Raw genomic sequence first — 19,697 nt, forward strand, 5'->3', positions numbered from 1 at the left:
TTTTAAGGCAGCACTAGACCCTTGATTAACAAGAGGGTGAAAGGATATTGGTAGGCAGGGATGGAGCGATTGAAGTACAAGCAGATCAGCCATGACCTTATGAATGGCAGAGTAGGTTGAAGGGCTGAGTAGCCTACTCCTGCTCCTAATTCATGTTTGTATGCATTAGTATGAATTGTGAAACAACCTTCAGTTATTTCAAGACCACGACCTTGATTATAGGTCTTGTGTGAAATTAAATGTGAATTTACAAAATGTCATTCATCTCAGCTTGTTTATAACTTGCATCACATATTCTCCCAACTTGCTCAATCTTAAGCTTAAGAGGTTTAAGTCCCACAATGATCAGTATTACGTTCCCTTGCACTTTTGCCATCACTTCTTTCAAAGTGAAGTGCTCAAATTCTGGTGCATTTGCAGGGTTATAATGATGCAAAATTACTTTTGCCTCGTTCAGAGTGCACTGATTTTTTTTTAAAGAAAGGAGTTTTTAAAAAATATTCACAGGTGTACACTGAGTATGTTTACCTACTGTGAGACTGGATACAGCCAAGGAGCTAAATCAGAGTATATCAACATTGTCATTCGTTGAATTGTAACCCTACACTTAAACCTGCAAAGTTTGTCAAATTGTATTATTGTACACACCTCCAACTTTTTTGGCTTTGATTGGAAACTAGTTGTCATGAACTGCATTTTCTACGATAGGTTATTTTAGGTAGAATAAGAAAACTTGCACCCCATAAGTCCAAGATAAAATTCACTTCTCTTTGCACTATATATTTCTCAAACAAAAGCCTTTAAAAGTATCTGAACCCACTGAACTGCCTAGTATCTGAATACAAATTACATTTTTGAAAAATAATCAAATCACTGAAACTGCTATCTACACCAAAATTCAAAGCTGAAGCTACCCTGGTAAACTTAACAAGGAGATGAGGAGAAACTACTTCTTGCAGCGAGTGGCGAATTTGTGGAACTTGCCCCCATAGCAGTGGAGTCGGAATCGTTGAATGGTTTCAAGAAAGTGATAGGTATATTTCTAATCAGAAAAAGGGTAAGGGGATATGAGGAGCAGGTGGGGAGGTGGATTTGAGACCAGGGAGAGATCTGCTCTGATTGAATGGCAGAGCAGGCTCAAAGGGCTGAATTTGCCTACGTCTGCTCCTAATTCCTATGTTCCTATCCCATTTAAAATCTGCTCAGTGACACTGAAGAAAATGTACCTTTGGATAAGGTGATGTGAAAAAGCATTGAAAATTGTTAATGGAGTGCAGTGAATGGTAATGCAATACCTTGGAATGTGATGCTAGTATATGAATGCTCAATATATTGGAACAAAATTCTGATACTTTGTTCAATATTTTAATGATGGTAATTCACTTGAAATACACAGTTTCAAACTGCATTAAAATAGCAGACAAAGGAATTTCATACAAACTCGATGAAGTATTTCTATGGTTATTATCTTACAGTGTGATTGTATGGCTGAAATATTCAGGTTAGAGCAGCCATTCCTAACTCCCAGAACATCATCAGCTGCACTGAAATTGGAAATACTTGAAAGGAAAATATATGAACTGCTTCATTTTGTAATCACATTTTGCTACAACAGAATACATTTGTGTATTTCAAATTTGTTTCATCTTCGGGGTAAATCATAGAATCCCTACAGCGCAGAGGAAGGCCATTTGGCCCATTGAGTTTGCACCGACCACATTCCTACCCAGGCTCTATCCCCATAACCCTATTTATTTACCCTACTAACCCCGTGACACTAGGGTCAATTTAACGTGGCCAATCAACCTGACCCGCACATCTTTGGAGTGTGGGAGGAAACAAGAGGCACCCGGAGGAAACCCACGCAGATACAGAGAGAATGTGCAAACTCCACACAGACAGTGACCCAAGTTGGGAAACGAACCTGGATCCCTGGTGCTGTGAGGCAGCAGTGCGAACCACTGAGCCGCCATGCCATTGTTATACAATGTATAACAGAAATTATTCTGAAAAAAATACCTCCTTTCAACTTTTATTGAGTGTTAGGTTTCACATACCAACAACTTGAACATAAAAAGCAGGATGTTCAGTTTTTACACCGGATTCTCTTCCTTAATCTCTCTTTCTGGATTTCTTATGCTTGTGTTTTTTATGTTTTTTCTTCTTGTGTGATCGTTCGGTCTTTTCCGAATGCTTGTGTGTTTTGGTACGTTCCTGCTTACTGTTCGAGTCCGACATCTCAGAAGAACAGGACTCAGAGGAAGAGAGCTTGTCTTTATTCTTCTTCAGTTTCTTTTCTTTTTCCTGCAGGAGATCAAACTTTTATTTGTGCCGACATTGGTAAAACAGTTGCTAAGAGGCGGACGGATTTTTAATTAGTAAAGGTGTGAAGGGCTACAGAAAAACGGGCAGGTAAGTGGAATTCAGGCTGAGATGAGATCAGCAATTATCGGATTAAATGCAGAGCAGGATCGAGGGGCTGAATTGCCTACGCCTGTTCCCAATTCTTATTATTTCATAGAATCTCAACAGTACAGAAGGAGGCCATTTGGCCCATCGAGGCTGCACTGACAACAATCCCACCCAGGCCCTATTCCCGTAACCTGACATATTTACCCCAGATACTAAATTAGCATGACAATCAACCTAACCCACACATCTTTGGACTGTGGGAGGAAACCGGAGCACTCGGAGGAAACCCATGCAGACATTGGGGAAAAGGTGCAAACTCCGCACAGACAGTGACCCAAGGCCGGAATTGAACCTGGGTCCCTGGAGCTGTGAGACAGCAGTGCTAAACACCAATACCATCGTGCTACCCGTGTGACAGGTTCAGAATTACATAACTCTAAAATGGAGTTATAACTTTTTTTTCATCAATTTCCAACACTCTTTCCAACAATCCAAATGTCACCTATTGCAAGATTGATGTTTTAGTCCTTGAATATTTAACAGGTTACATTTCTCATCAATTATCCACCACATCAGATCCACTGTTGTATGTTTTCTTTACGTGAAACAAGAATGCAAGAGTTCAGACTCGGGCATCAGAAGCATCAAATCAGGTCGATATTCAGCTGTGACACTCTCATTTTATGTTAGTTACTGAAACATTTGTCAACTGCTGTGTGTTAACAATAATTCAGAGTTTGAAAGTTATGTAATAGGTATTCCTGTTTTCTGGAGAAAACCTTATTAAGTCAAGAAAGACCAACGATAAACTTAAAAAAGTTAAGTTTAGTCACAAATGTAAGTTTGCCTAAATCAGAAGATACAATGTTACTCATTGGCTCGGATATACAACGAGCATTTCTTTCCCCAGAACTAGATGGGTTCATGATTAAGCCAAATTCTCCATTCTCTCTGGCAGCAGCAGCTGGGTGTGAACGGCCAGAGAATTCCAACTATTATTTCTGACCCTCTGGATCATTAACCAACCATGTCGGTGCTCAGAGCTTCTCACTACTTTTGAACTGGACAGGGGCAAAACAAATTAAGTCTTCACCTACTATGCAATGATGACTAATGTTCTGGTGGACAAATACAAACCAGACTTGATCCCTTGTCATTGAAGAGGATCCATTAACTATTAACCTGGCAGATTGCAAGCTTGTGAGGACAACAAAAAAAACAAAGAAGTGAACGTCTCCACTGACCTGGGGAAAAGCTTCCCACCGTTCACCCTATCTATGCCTTTCATAATTTTATACACCTCTATTAGGCCACCCCTCATCCTCCGTCTTTCTAGTGAGAACAACCCCAGTTTACCCAATCTCTCCTCATAACTAAGCCCTTCCATACCAGGCAACATCCTGGTAAACCTCCTCTGCACTCTCTCTAAAGCCTCCACGTCCTTCTGGTAGTGTGGCGACCAGAACTGGACGCAGTATTCCAAATGCGGCCGAACCAACGTTCTATACAACTGCAACATCAGACCCCAACTTTTATACTCTATGCCCCGTCCTATAAAGGCAAGCATGCCATATGCCTTCTTCTCTACCTTCTCCACCTGTGCCATCACCTTCAAGGATCTGTGGACTTGCACACCCAGGTCCCTCTGCGTATCTACACCCTTTATGGTTCTGCCATTTATCGTATAGCTCCCCCCTACAATGCTCTCAGATGGCTGTTAATTTTAGGTCGAGTCTGCATCCGCTAAATAATAATTACCTTCTTTTTCTTCTTTGGAGGCTGGAACTCAGATTGACTGGAGCAGTCTGCTGGTTCCACCTCATCATCAGGAACTAGGCTGTATTTAACACCCCCAGGCTGCATGAAGCAGTCCTTCGCAAAATGTCCTGGGAAAGAAAAGAAAGTTAACCTCCAAATATGAAAGCTGTGATGCACTCGCATTAAATGCAAAAGCAGTTATTACAACAGAATCACGTAATGTGCAACTGTCTGCTGAACACAGTTAGAACAAAGTAAATGTGACAACTGAACACTGAGTGCACTGGGTCCAGTCCTTGCAATAACCATGTATTTCCTGTGTGTGCATGTGTGTTGGAGGTAGGGGGAGGTGGACAAGGGATTGGTTAATCACTATTATATCGTGGCCTGTTTTTCCTTCTTAGCCATTGAGTCTTCCATTGCATGTGGTGATCATAGCAAAGAACTGGCACTCCCGTGGACTACCCAACTTAGAATCTCACCACATGCCGAATGCAGCCATCATAAGAGGAATTTTTCCATCTTATTTCTTCCGACTAACTTTATCCTCCCTCTTCCCTCATGAAAGCTTTGCTCTAATCTGGAGTTTAGTTCAATAGTCACTGGTCTAATGTCCATACAGACATAGCAACAAAGAGAGTGGATGGATAGTCGTTCAAACCAAGGAACTGAAGGATGGTTTTGAGTACCACAAAAGAGAAGAATTCGACTCTGAAAAATTTGCACAAGTGATTGTATTGTTTTCCCCTCTATATCCATGTAATACCTCATCAAAAGGGTTGCCATAAACTCACACCTCTAATAATGATGATCTGTGTTCAAATGGACTATATTAAAGGTGCTACATCATGGTCAATGTTGTTGGAAGATGCACAGAAAATCCTGGAAACCTACACAAATCTATTTTGGTTGGACAGTCATTGAAATAATCCCTCTGTCCAAGAACTGCTCAAGCTCCTTTCAAGATTGCAATATCTGGGCTTAAGCGTTCACTCTATGGGAGGTGATGGCATTGTGGTATTTCACTGGACTAGTAATCCAGAGACCCAGGGTAATGCTCCAGGGACTCAGGTTTGAATTCCACAAATTGAATTCAACAAAAAAAACTGGAATTAAAAGTCTGACAATGACCATGAAACTGTTGTCGAATTTCATAAAGAAATCTGCCATCCTTACCCGGTCTGGCCTACATGTGACTCCAGATTAACAGCAATATACCCTCTCAAATGAATAAAACAAAATAGCTTAGCAAACCACTCAGGTCAAGGGCAATTAAGAATAGGCAATATAGATGCTGGCCCAGCTAGCGTCCACCACACCCCATGAATGAATAATAAAAACAAAACCTGGGCTTAAGTGTTCACTCCACAGAAAACTATCTGCAAAAGGATTTTAATTGTCATTATGTCTGCCTCTGATGCAATCACAATTGAGATAAATCCTGCTCTAAACCATGAATTACAAGCTTCATGATGATAATTCTAAGCACTGGGCTATATTTGACCAATGTCTATCCTCTGCAATGCATAAAATAGAGACTCTACACTCGTGCAATGGCTGTAATCACCATCAGTTCATTTTCATCGCATCCTGTCCCCTCCAACAACTGAAGTTGCATGAGGCGGGAAATTTAATGAGGATTCACTGTTAACGTTGTAACATATCTTGTGCCTAATTGCCAAAAGCATCATCCCAACTTGTTGTGTAATTTCCTTTACATTCACTCAGGGGGGCATACTCTCCTTTGCATACCATAACATTTTAAAGCAGTGGACATCAGCACAATGTCACTCGATAAATGTTTAATTTTGTTCCAAGATGCTAAATCCAGAGGACCAATCCTGCACATTCTTAACATCACAGTTTTCAAGTTTTAAAAATATACCTGACAGATGAAATAAACCAAACCAGATTGAAATGATTCACCACAGAGAAAAGTGCATCTTGGAAGCTTCCAGACACTAAAAGATCTTGCCACTTTAAGAGCCCTCCCAAATGCTGGCCACACACTAAATTAAACCTTGCAGTACAAGCTTAATATTGCAGATAAATATCTTCCCACACTATTGCAGAGCTGACTGCAGAACATGATATTTTAATTGACAGTGATAACAGAGTTCATAACTTCAAAATGAATTCTTGAACAAGATCGGGAAGGTTGTTGGAAAGCTATCTACCTTGAATACTTTTTCTCAAATTGGCAGCCTTCAGTCATTGATGCTTCAATGAGATCTGTGTTGTCACCTGCTCAGAATTCTTTAGGATGAATTAATTTACTTACTCCCCTAATTTTCCAGATACCGGTCTGTGCCTGTATTGCTCCTGAACCAATGACTCTGTGTCCTGTTCAGGGAGAAATAGATTGCCTATAGTGGGTTTCTAGCCCAACATCATTCTTGAGGAATTTCCTGAGCAAACCCACTACAATTTGTTTGCATATAATCACTCCAGACATCATAGGCCAAGTTTTATATTGTGGGGTTCATTTACACAACAGAGGTTTAAAGTTGGTGCAAAGCGCAAACCAAAAGGCACCAACACTAACCCTCTGAGTGCAATTTATGTATGAAGATACAAACTGACTCCTCAGCAAAGTTGAATAAGATCATCTCCTCCAGTGAGTCTTAGTCATCTTCAATCTGGTTTCAGATTGTGTCCAGACTCTGATTCAAGCTGCAATTACATTATGATGTCGCAACATCAGTGCAAAGCCAACTGCTGTGTAAAAATACTACAGCTGTCTTACATGTCCACGCTTAGATAAATAAAAATCTTTGAAAAGGAGAAAGAAACTCATTTATCATCCATGAAATTTACCAGCAATCTACTGACCTCTAACTGACTTCAGCTATACTTAATGGCAGCTACAGTTAACTGGAATCAAGGATGAAACTTAATTTCAGTTTACAAACTCCTAATAGAAAATGAAAACGATTACACATGCATTACATACCCGTGCATCCACATTTCTTGCAGACCGTGTTTAGGACAGCTTCAAGCTTTATCTTCTGCCCTGTGAAATCTTTGAACTTGCGCTTCCTCCTCTCATCCTGGCTGCAAACAAAATCACAAGTTGGAATTAATCTGCCGTGAACAATCGATTCTATTATATTTATGGGAGCAGCATCCTCCTTCTCCAAGAACTATGTTCCATTTTTGTGTGTAGTGCAGCATTGTAAATATGGAACTCTATTCCTCCTTTCCCATTCACCAAATTACTTGTTTTGTCTACAGAAAAGTAAAATGAAACATTGCATGTGAGAAGGATTTCAGAAATGGTCAGGAGTTTTGAGAGACTAAGCAATAGATCACAATGCTAAAGTGTAAATCTTCCACAATTATCATTCTGTATTTTAAATGAGTCAAAGTCATTAACAAAAACACATACTCAAGAGCAACATTATTGGGATCGAGATCCTGCCCGGATCCTTGATTGACAGCCTTCATTGAAAGAGAAATCTTGACTTTGCCATCTTTTATCTTAAAACAAAAGTTTGGTTTTAATCATAGTCAGATATCTTACATACACAATGTTCATTTTAAAAGAAACTGCTGTAGCAACACACAAACATGCAGGAACTCTAAAATTTAGAGAAGCAGTGCCTTAGGGGTGATAGCCCTTCCTCTCAAACCCTTCCCTGTCGATATACCTGCTTAGAACATAATGGCCCATAACTTCCTTGGAGTGGTAATCACCAGCAGATTATCATTCCCTGGAGAGACTTAGCTTCACCGAAATTGCAAAGCCCCTGTCTCACCTGATTTTCCTCAATTTGGCCAGGTGACACGGGAACATCACAGCGCGCCCCATGCTGGCGCTAGCTACGGGAAAGAAGGTGCTGAAAGTGAGAAGGTAAGTATTAAAGGGAAATGGGTTCAGACATCGGATGGTGGAGTCAGACCTGGGGTGCGTGCACAGACCAGGAAGGGTCTGTATGGTGCAGAGCTCAGTCTGGGTCTTCAAAATAATAACTCTGAAGTTAAAAGCATTTTTTCTTCTTCAAACTCATTCAGGGTAAAATTGACAGAACCATTCAAAGTTAGTGGTTTAAATCGCTTTGTTGGATGGTTCCAAACCCAGTACGATTGTTCAGGGGAAGTTAGCCCTCTGGATAATTGCCGGGTAAACGCTCACCTGGGAATTTCCAAGAGGGATTCCCCAGCACATCCTTGGGTACTCCAAATGTGACGTTGGGGAGTCAGGAAGTTATGGCTGTTAGGTCTCTAACTTTATCCAGTTGCTATGAAAGATCACTGACCTGAAACGTAATTTTGTTTCTCTCCAAAGACACTGCCTGAACTGCTGAGTATTTACAGACTTCTGTTTCTATTTCAGATTTCCAGTAGAGGGACCTGATGAAGAGTATCCCAGGACATTGTGGGAGGAAAGGGAGGGAATTGCGGGTCCCCTAGCAGAGATATTTGTATTGTCGATAGTTACAGGTGAGGAGCCTGAAGATTGGAGGGTGGTAAATGTTGTGCCTTTGTTTAAAAAGGACTGCAAGGAAAAGTCTGGGAACTACAGGCCAGTAAGCCTCACATCTGTGGTGGGTAAGTTGTTGGAAGGTATTTTGAGAGACAGGATCTACAGGCATTTAGAGACACAAAGACTGATTAGGAACAGTCAGCATGGCTTTGTGAGTGGAAAATCATGTCTCACAAATTTAATTGAGTTTTTTGAAGGGGTAACCAAGAAGGTAGATGAGGGCAGTGCAGTTGATGTTGTCTACATGGACTTTAGCAAGGCCTTTGACAAGGTACCGCATGGTAGCTTGTTGCATGAGGTTAAATCTCACGGGATCCAGGGTGAGGTAGCTAAATGGATACAAAATTGGCTTCTTGACAGAATGTGGAGATGCTGGCGTTGGACTGGGGTGAACCCAGTAAGAAGTCTCACAACACCAGGTTAAAGTCCAACAGGTTTATTTGGTATTTGCTACCAAATAAACCTGTTGGACTTTAACCTGGTGTTGTGAGACTTCTTCTTGACAGAAGCCAGAGGGTGGTTGTAGAGGGTTGTTTTTCAAACTGGAGGCCTGTGACCAGCAGTGTGCCTCAGGGATCGGTGCTGGGTCCACTGTTATTTGTCATTTATATTAATGATTTGGATGAAAATATAAGATGGAATGGTTAGTTAATTTGCAGATGACACCAACGTTGGTGGTATAGTAGACAGTGAAGATGGTTATCTTGGATTGCAACAGGATCTTGATGTATTGGGCCAGTGGGCTGACGAATGGCAAATGGAGTTTAATTTAGATAAATGGGAGGTGATGCATTTTGGTAGATTTAACTAGGGCAGGACTTACTCAGTTACTGGTAGGGCGTTGGGGAGAGTTGCAGAACAAAGAGATCTAGGGGTACAGGTTCATAGCTTCTTGAAAGTGGAGTCACAGGTGGACAGAGTGGTGAAGGAGGCATTCAGCATGCTTGGTTTCATTGGTCAGAACATTGAATACAGGAGTTGGGACGTCTTGTTGAAGTTATACAAGACATTGGAATACTGTGTATGGTACTGTTGCCCTATTATAGAAAGGATATTATTAAACTAGAAAGAGTGCAGAAAAGACTTACTTAGGATGCAACCGGGACTTGATGGTTTGAATTATAAGGAAAGGCTGAGTGGACTGGGACTTTTTTCTCTGGAGCATAGGAGGCTGAGGGGTAATCTTATAGAGGTCTATAAAATAATGAGGGACATAGATCAGCTAGATAGTCAATATCTTTTCCCAAAGGTAGGGGAGTGTAAAACTAGAGGGCATAGGTTTAAGGTGAAAGGGGAGAGATACAAAAGGGTCCAGAGGGGCAATTTTTTCCCACAGAGGTGGTGAGTGTCTGGAACTAGCTGCCAGAGGTAGTAGTAGAGGCACGTACAATTTTGTCTTTTAAAAAGCATTAGACAGTTACATGGGTAAGATGAGTATGGAGGGATATGGGCCAAATGCGGGCAATTGGGACTAGTTTAAGGATTAAAAAAAACACGGTGGCATGGACAAGTTGGGCTGAAGGGCCTGTTTCTATGCTGTAACCTTCTATGACTCTAGGAAGAATAAAGGGAAAGTGCTGAGAGAGACTGGAAGTCAGGAGAGATTAAAGGACAAACTGGATGATGGCACAAGACAACATGATATGGTAATGGGACAGGGGAAGAATCACAACATGGGTTTACAGGAGACGTGAATAGGAGAAGTAAGCAAAACCATCATTAATAGCTGTCATCCAAATAAAAAAGGCGGAGAAAGCACATTGTAAATGCCGTGGTAATCGAGTGCATGCGCTGGTTGTGAATAAGAGCAGCTGAGGGAAGGTCAGTGCACATACATGCGAATCAGCTTTGCCTTTTAACAATGTTGCTTTAAGGGGCTGCCAATTAGTTTTTTTGTTAACAAGTTTATTTTTCATTTGTATTCAAAACAGTATAAGAACCAGTTTCCATCTATGGTGGGGGCTGATGTGTGGAAGGAAAGGGCAGTTTGCTCTTATGTTTTGGCGGATTTTGTAAATGAATCGGTGTTGAAGACCAACGGGCTCCAGCTACTTGCTTTGCTGTATAGGTGTTCATCAACTTAACAAGGCAGAGCTCCTGATCATTTTGTCATTGAATTTCTCCTGCATTCCTAATCCATTATCACAATCCTTTCAATTTGTTCCTTTCTGCTTTCTGAAATCCTGCTAAGACTTCTAACTTTTTCCAGTTCTGATCAAAGGTGTGCAGTCTAAAACATTTGATTCTTTCTCTCCCTCCACAGATGCTGCCTGACCTGAGCATTTCCAGTTTCGATAAAACTGCTTGTATTTGCAAGGGTTATACCTGCACTGTGAGAAATAAAATTGCTTGTTCATTTATAACAAATGACTACTGAATCCTGTGGCATATTGCACATTTAGCAAATCTTCCCCATTAATCAGTAGAGGAAAGACAGTAAGGAAAAAATTTGAGAATAACATGCAACTTTGAGTAAGTCCTAGGACAGCGTCCATACCTCTTTCCCAATTATTTTAACCCAGACCTTTTCTCCAACATCAACAATCTCGGATGGATTATCCACTCGACTTGCTGACATGTGCGACTTGTGAACTAGACCTGCAAAGTAAAACAAGTATCCAGATTAGATCATGGACCACAGATCCCAGACCACCCATTGCTCTTCATTTCACAGTAACTTCATTGCAGTGTTAATGTAAGCCTTACTTGTGACTAATAAATAAACTTTACTTTTTTCTGTCACATCTCTCTGATCTGTTTCTATTTCTTATTTATACTGCTGAGTTTGGAAGGGCAAGTAGTCACAACTGGGGAAATATTGATCATGCATTTCAGAAAAAGGAAAATATCAAAATTTCTGGAGGCTAAGCACAGTTAACATTTCAAATCCATTGACCCTTCCACAGAAGGATCTGTAATAGGGTCTGAGTTCTGTAGAAGGGTCAATAGACTCGAAACGTTAACTGTGTTTCTCTCTCCACAGATGCTGCCAGATCTGCTGAGTTTATGCAGCATTTTCTACTTTTATTTCAGATTCCAGCATCCACAATATTTTGCTTTTATTTAAATATCAAATCTTGTAAGAAAAAAATAATAATAACATGCATTTTGAACTATCCTAAGAGTGGGAAGTATTTGTGGAGTTTAACTATAGTGCCATCTACATTGAAATATAACACAGTAAGATATACATATTGTCAATAAAACTGCTGTGATACTGTACCTTGCCGTTTGCAATCAGGAATTTTGATAAATGCTCCATATTCCGTTACAGATGCAACCTGAAAAATTAATTTGAGCAGAATTTTTTTTTGCAGCCAATAAAAATTGAAAGATGTTTCCATACACTTAAAGAAAGAATGTGTACATGTTGAAAGATGTACCTCGCCCTGGAGGACAGTGTACACTTCAGGCAAGTCCTCCATCCTTACACAACTTGCAGTGCCTGAAGGAACGAGAAACAACCTTGGTAGATTCTTGAAACGATGATCATGTTCCCGCTGAAAGTTTATTTCTTCTCACCTATCAGGAAATTCTAGATGAAAAATACACACAAATTTCAAAAACACTTGCGACACAAAGCTGGCAAGTTTCCATTCCTTGCTAGTCGAGTGTCCTGAGAAGGTGGTGATGGGCCATTGTGAACTGTTGCAGATAGTAAAATCTCATACAATGGCAATCAATATTCCTAAAAGTAATGCTTAATTATCACGATCCAGAAATATATTACTAAAAGATAGAATCGGAGGGTATGTTGGGGACAGCTTACAAGAAGTCACCATGCTCCGGCGCCATCTTGAATCATTTAGCTAGGCAGAAGGCAGACTCAATGGGCCAAATGGCCTCCTTCTGCATTGTAGACATTCTATGTGTTGCCAACACTGTGCATGCAGAGTTCGAGTGTTTAACTCTGTTGTATCATTGCAAGTAAGACGAGGCAGCATCCAGGAGCAGAAATGCACAGTAAATAGATGTTGGAGTGGCAGGGCAGTATTTTACAACCTTTGCTTTTTGTAAGTTACAAAAAACACCTTCTAAAAGAAAACAAAGTTGAAATGACCAAACAGAAGAAAGGATTTGAATTATAGCTACACAGAAAATCGGATGGCCCAATTTGCTCATATAACAACAGTCTAATAACCGGGAAACATTGAACAAGTTAGATGATAATCCACACTGAGGATTTCAGGTGCTAAACTAGGACAAGCAAATTTCCTGAGTCTTTAATTATTAAAGCCTTAAAAGAACAATGGAATTGTAACATTCAGAAAAAATTAATTCTCAGTTTGCAGCTTCTAATTATACTTCAAAAAACATTCAGCCCATTTCTACCAGGAGGAAATATTATCTTGGAACACATCAGGGTAATTGAAAAAATATATATTGCTGCAAGAAAAAAATGCTTTCTTTCTTTAGCAAAGTGACGTTATATGGTTTTCTGTACATGAGGAGAGGGGGACAGTGCTCCCACTATGGTCAGGAACCTTCCATGGGGAAAATAATTGTTACATTGTCAAATTGTTTGTTTCTCTTTATATTTTTTTTAAAAAGTGATTACAATCCTCAAGACCTCCTGATTTTTTTTTGTTAAAACTCATTCAAGGAATGTTTTTCATGAGTTATCCAATCATACACATTGATCGAAATGAAAGCTGCGGCATTCAGAACTTCACAAGTATCAGTAATCAGGAATAAGTTGTCCAAAGAAACAAATTTAGAATGTTAACATTGATGTAGCCATTGGAGTCTCCAGCGTTACAGCAAAATTGATTTAGTATTCGCAATATGATTAAAACTGCCTCCCAAACTGAATCAACATTTGCCTATGTTAACTGCCATGATACCCAAGAGTCAACAGGCATTTTGTTCTCAGTTGTGAGTTCCATATTAGCCAACCCATCTCACTGATAAGTTTGCTTATATCTCAGGCTGCAATTCCACCACTACTGTTGCTCATTGATTGCAGTCGAGGGTGATTCAGCAACGCCCCTGAAGGGGAAGTGAAGGCTAACTGACACCAATAACTGGATTTCTGGGTTATTCTGCACTCCTGGATTCCAGAAGTTGCTAGATTCAGTGTAGTAATAACAGCAAACAGAAGGTTTTAACATCATTAACATTGCAATCTGGGCGATAAATGTGCAAGGACAACTCAGCTGTCACTGCCCAATCCAAAGTCAGGTGGAAGGAGACTTCTTCAAAAAGCCCTTCTCACAATCACCTAACATCTGAATTAGAAGCAGGAGTAGGCCACTCAGCCCCTCAAGTCTTCTCCACCATTCAATAAGATCATGGCTATTCTGATTGTAGCCTCTTGCCTGCCTCCTACAACATTTCACCCCTTATTTGTCAAGAAACTATCTACCTCTGCCTTAAAAATACTCAAAGATCACTTTTTGAGAAACAGAATTCAACTCAGAGAAAACATTTCTCCTCATCTGTGTTTTAAATGGGCGACCCCTTATTTTTAAACAGCAAACCCTAGTTCTAGATTTTCCCACAAGAGGAAACATTGCCTCCACATCCACCCTGTCAATACCCCTCAGGATCGTAAAAGTTTCAATCAAGTCACCTCCTACTCTTCTCATGAGATAACCCACCCATTCCATACCTCATAACCTTACACAAGCTGCAGTGCAACTGCAACCTAGTGGGAATTTATATTTTCAATGTATCGAGAACACAGGAACTACTGATGCACAGCCTACACTAACTACCCCAGAATTTCCTGGACTGCGTGCAGACTTCCTGCATTTGTCACCGGCCAATCATTATTGTTGCCTGCACTGTGCTACGCTTGTACAGATAAAAACCAGCACAGTGCTGATGCACAGACAAGATCATAAGTACTGCAGCTTTGGCTGGTACCACTCTCCTCCTGACTTTGACAGATGGTTGGATGGTGCTGGGAGAGTCAGGGAAGGAAGGCTCCCTGACTCCCCTTTGCGAGGCAAAGTAATTTGGACACATCTTACTTGGAGTTTAGAAGAATGAAAGGAAATCTCATTAAAACTTACAAAATTCTGACGGGGACACACAGAGACTGTCCCCATTGGTTGGGGAGTCTAAAATACAGGAGAACAGTCTCAGGGTAAGGGGCCGATCATTTAAAATTCATAAAGTTTATTTATTAATGTCACAAGTAATCTTTCATTAACACGGCAATGAAGTTACTGTGAAAATCCCCTAGCCGCCACACTCCGGCATCTGTTCGGGTAACTGAGGGAGAATTTAGCATGGCCAATGCACCTAACCTTTGGACTTAAATTTAGGACTGAGGTGAGGAGAAATTAATTCAGTAACAGGATTTTGAATCTCTGAATTCTCTGCGCCAGAGGGTTGTGGATGCCCCATCACTGAATAGATGCAAGGCTGAGTTAGATAGATTTTTGGGTCTCTCATGGGATAAAGGGATATATTCATAGAATCCCTGCACTGCAGAAAGTGGTTATTCAACCCATCGAGTCTGCACCGACTCTCCGACAGAGCATCTTACCCAATCCCATCCCCTGCCCTATTCCCCATTTACCCCACTAATCCCCTTAACCTACAGATCTTGGGACACTAAGGGGCAATTTAGTAGGGCCAATCCACCTAACCTGCATATCTTTGGATTGCGGGAGGAAATCGGAGCACTCAGAGGAAACCCACGCAGACAGGGGGAGAATGTGCAAACTCCAGGCAGACAGTTACCCAATGTCGGAATCGAACCGAGGTCCCTGGTGCTGTGAGGCGGTTGTGCTAACAGGATATGGGGGGGGGTTTGAGAAAATGGAGTTGAAGTCCTAACATGATTGTATTAAATGGCAGAGCAGAGTCAGAGCCACACCTGCTCCTACTGAATCCCTATTGTGCAGAAGGAGGCCATTCAGCCCCTCGAGTCTTACGCAGGCTTACCTTATAACCCCACATATTTACCCTACTAATCACCCAAACCTACATATCTTGGGACATTAAGAGGCAGTTTAGCATGATAAATCCACTTGACCTGTATACCTTTGGAGTGTGGGAAGAACAGTAAGAAGTTTAACAACACCAGGTTAAAGTCCAACAGGTTTATTTGGTAGCAAAAGCCACACAAGCTTTCGAAGCTCTAAGCCCCTTCTTCAGGTGAGTGGGAATTCTGTTCACAACCATATCCTGTTTGTGAACAGAATTCCCACTCACCTGAAGAAGGGGCTTAGAGCTTCGAAAGCTTGTGTGGCTTTTGCTACCAAATAAACCTGTTGGACTTTAACCTGGTGTTGTTAAACTTCTTACTGTGTTTACCCCAGTCCAACGCCGGCATCTCCACATCGTGTGGGAAGAAACCAGAGCACCTGGAGATAAGTCATGATGACATAAAGAGAATGTGCAGTTTCTGCTTAGGTAGTCACCCAAGGCTAGAATCGAACTCGAGGCCCTGGCGCCGTGAGGCAGAAATGCTAACAGGATAATGGGAAGAAAATGTAGTTGAAGCCCCGGCATGATTGTATTGAATGGCGGAGCAGACTCGGTGGATTGTATGGTCTTGAGTTGGGGTCAGTGTTCTGGGAGGACCTGAGGGGAAGGCAGAGGTCTGAGCAATGGAGATGGGGGAAAAGCAGACTGCTCCACTCGTTAATATCCCCCTCCTCTTGAGGTCTCACTAGCACCACCTTCTCCCCCACCCCAAGGGAAGTGTCCTTTACTCTTCCCCCAGTGTTGGTCACCCTGGCCTACAGCACAACCTGAGTCCAGCAGCTTCACCAGGCACTTCACACATACCAGTTCCTGCAGACTAAATCATGGCCCAGTTAATCAGGGAAACAGCAATCCCCAGTTGACAGCGCAGAGGGGAAAATGAGTGAATAAAATCCACTAACCAGATCCTGACCATCCCGCCGGTTCCACAGCCAGCAGCCAATAGACAAGAGCCTTACTCAGCGAAGGCCCGCCTCCCGATTGATGGACATCGATATCGTCCAATCACAGCGAGACGTTGTATCTGCACAGCCCACTAGGCTGTGATTGACGGACGGTACAGCCAATGGGAGTGGAGAGAGGCCATATGACAACGCACAGACGCTTTGGCCAATGAGGAGTCCCGTTGTTGGGAAGTGGATGGCCCGGAGATGGTGCAGCAGCCGCAGGGCCGAGTGGCTGAGGCAGAACCCGAACCGGGGTTGGGTGTACCGGGATTCTCGTGCTCGGTTTGAGCTTCCCCCAAGGGGGAGGAACTCGACACCCGCTGCCCGAGGCCACGGTTTTACACCACTGATTTATCTGATTTCCTGCATTCTCCATTGATCTTCCTCACTCTAAACACAGTTGTAAAAGCCTTTGGTGTTATACTCAAAGGATGGTGATTTGATTTATTATTGTTACATGTATTAGTAGACAGTGAAAATTGTTGTTTCTTGTGCGCTATACAGACAAAACATTACATTCATAAAGTACATTGGGGAGAAGGAAAGGAGAGAGTGCAGAATATAGTGTCACAGTCAGCTTTTTGATTTGATTTATTGTCACGTATTAGTATACAATAAAAAGTATTGTTTCTTCTGCTATACAAAGCATACTGAACATAGGGAAGGAGAGTGCAGAATGTGGTGTTACAGAAATAGCTAGGGTGTAGAGAAAGATCAACGTAACATGAGGTAGATCCATTCAAAAGTCTGATGGCAACAGGGAAGAAGCTGTTTTTGAGTTGGTTGGTACGTGGCCTCAGACTTTTGTATCTTTTTCCCGACGGAAGAAGGTGGAAGAGATATGTCTGCGGTGCGTGGGGTTCTTGATTATGCTGGCTGTTTTTCTGAGGCAGTGGGAAGTGGAGACAGAGTCAATGGATGGGAGGCTGGTGTGATGGACTGGGCTACATTCACAACCCTCTGTAGTTCACTGTGATGTATCCAGAAAGATGTTTTTTATGGTGCATCTGTAAACATTGATGAGAGTCATAGTGGACATGCCGAATTTCCTTAGCCTCCTGAGAAATGGAACGCACTGCCTGAGAGCGTGGTGGGGGCAGTTAACATCGCAACATTTAAGAAGCATCTGGATGAGAACTTAAATCACCAAGGCATTGTTGGTTTCAGACAAGTAAATGGGATTAGTATAGATTAGTATTTGATAGTCGGCATAGACATGGTGGGCCAAAGGGCCTCTTTCTGTGCTGTATGACTCTACAACTAATACAGTCTGGGAGTCAAGAGTTGAGTTGAACCTTCTGTCCCATGTCTAGGGACTGTGAACAATGCAGGAGACTGGCTGAGACACGTTAGTTACACACCTCAAGGTGAACCCGCCTTTTGAATTCTAGAGAGTGATTTAGAGAATCTAGCCCCTGCTATCATTTGTGAGCTGGTTGGTGTCTTAGTAGCTGGGATGACTGAGTGAATCCCTTCTCACACACGGAGCAGGTGAATGGCCTTTCTCCGGTGTGAATTCACTGCTGTCTCAGTAGGTGGAATGAATCTGATCCCACACACACAGCATGTAAATGACCTTTTCCCAGTGTGAAATTGTTGGTGGGTTTGAAGATCGGGATGACTGAATCTTTTCCACATCTGGAGCAGGTGAGCAGCCTCTTGGGCGGCACGGTAGCACAGTGGTTAGCACTGCTGCTTCACAGCTCCAGGGTCCCGGGTTCGATTCCCGGCTCGGGTCACTGTCTGTGTGGAGTTTGCACATTCTCCTCGTGTCTGCGTGGGTTTCCTCCGGGTGCTCCGGTTTCCTCCCACAGTCCAAAGATGTGCGGGTTAGGTTGATTGGCCAGGTTAAAAATTGCCCCTTAGAGTCCTGGGATGCGTAGGTTAGAGGGATTAGCGGGTAAATATGTGGGGATAGGTAGGGCCTGGGTGGGATTGTGGTCGGTGCAGACTCGATGGGCCGAATGGCCTCCTTCTGCACTGTAGGGTTTCTATGATTTCCTCAGTGTCAACTCACTCATGCACCCACAGACTGCATGAGTGAGTAAATCCCTTCCACCATGGTCTCAGGCAGTGCACTCCAGATCAAATCCAAATGCTGTGTGAAAAGTTTCTCCCATATTCCAATTGCTTTTGCAGGGGTGAGAGACGATGGGGTACTGGGGAGGAATTGGAGATGACAGCAGGTTGTTGAGGCCTCTGAAACACCGGCCACAAGCCCTGAGTAAGAAGCTCTATTTGCTGCCTTTGCAGCTCCCAAGCCTTTTCTCTGGAACAGGCTCAGGTTAATGACTGCCAGTTTGATTCAGGGAATAGCAAAGTGTCTGCATGGCAATCTTGGTGAGGGAATGACAGTGGGCAGAGATTCAGCATCTGGGTGAACAATGATTCAATCTATGAATATGTTCATTCTGAAAGTTGGGAGTTTTAATTTTGCTGATAAGACATTTTTAACTAAGGTGGTGCCTAAAATTTTACAAATGTCAATAAATCAGATTTGGCTCAAGCACAGTATGGAATTCCTCGATGTTTCAAAGTTAAGGGGAAAGCAATGCATGTCCTGCTGCCACTTGTTCAATTTCTGGGACTTTATTGTTTTGGAACTCTAGATTATTTCAGTTTCCACCACTTTTATTATCTCTATGGACAAGCATTAGCACCTTATACCTGCAGAGTGCCTTGAAAATAGTCAAATAATCAACCTATGCAACTTTTAGGGCCCAGGCTAGATTGAGGCCAGTGCAAAGCTGTATATAGAATCCACAGTGCAGAATGAAGCCATTTGGCGCATTGAGTCTGCACCAACCACAATCCCACCCAGACCCTATTCCCGTAACCCATCATATTTACCCTGCTAATCCCTCTGACACTAGGGTTCATTCAGCATGGCCAATAAACCTTACCCAAACATCTTTGGACTGTGGGAGGAGACCGGAGCACCCAGAGGAAACCCACACAGACCCGGGGCCAGAACTGAACCCGTGTCCCTGGCGCTGTGAGGCAGCAGTGCTAACCACTGTGCCACCATGCTGCCAATATATAGTTGTAGCTACTAATAATTAGGCAGCATGGTGGCACAGTGGTTAGCTGCTTCACAGTGCCAGGGACTCGAGTTCGATTCCTGGCTTGAGTCACGGATTGCGGAGTTTGCA

General features: G+C 42.3%; 2 protein-coding genes across 6 annotated transcripts in view; one reads left to right on the forward strand and one right to left on the reverse strand.

Moving 5' to 3' along the window:
* Positions 1–19,697, forward strand: part of LOC144496809 (uncharacterized) — a 77,470-nt gene that overhangs the window by 51,035 nt on the left and 6,738 nt on the right. The gene's annotated exons all lie outside the window — the stretch shown is intronic.
* Positions 1,352–16,572, reverse strand: zcchc17 (zinc finger, CCHC domain containing 17). 5 transcript variants are annotated; one of them, XM_078217361.1, is made up of 8 exons: positions 16,501–16,572; positions 12,040–12,191; positions 11,880–11,937; positions 11,154–11,254; positions 7,559–7,650; positions 7,124–7,224; positions 4,171–4,298; positions 1,352–2,304 (listed from the first exon to the last, which is right to left on the reverse strand). In XM_078217361.1, exons 2-8 carry the CDS (start codon positions 12,079–12,081, stop codon positions 2,113–2,115), a joined length of 714 nt encoding a protein of 237 aa, XP_078073487.1. In that variant the 5' UTR covers positions 12,082–12,191; positions 16,501–16,572; the 3' UTR covers positions 1,352–2,112. The 5 variants fall into 5 exon arrangements, with proteins under 5 accessions (XP_078073487.1, XP_078073489.1, XP_078073488.1 ...); XM_078217363.1 differs by having other exon boundaries at positions 12,040–12,178; positions 16,501–16,540; XM_078217362.1 differs by having other exon boundaries at positions 16,403–16,509.

The sequence above is a fragment of the Mustelus asterias genome, chromosome 8 (assembly GCF_964213995.1).
Source record: "Mustelus asterias chromosome 8, sMusAst1.hap1.1, whole genome shotgun sequence".
Classification (NCBI taxonomy): domain Eukaryota; kingdom Metazoa; phylum Chordata; class Chondrichthyes; order Carcharhiniformes; family Triakidae; genus Mustelus; species Mustelus asterias.

Excerpts from the sequence above, each read along its gene's own strand:
- zcchc17 (XM_078217361.1), bottom strand. The coding sequence starts at position 12,081 with ATGGAGGACTTGCCTGAAGTGTACACTGTCCTCCAGGGCGAG. Across the intron at positions 7,651-11,153 it reads TTAAAATAATTGGGAAAGAG|ATAAAAGATGGCAAAGTCAA; the intron begins GTATGGACGCTG and ends TTTTGTTTTAAG. Across the intron at positions 7,225-7,558 it reads CCCAATAATGTTGCTCTTGA|CCAGGATGAGAGGAGGAAGC; the intron begins GTATGTGTTTTT and ends TTTTGTTTGCAG.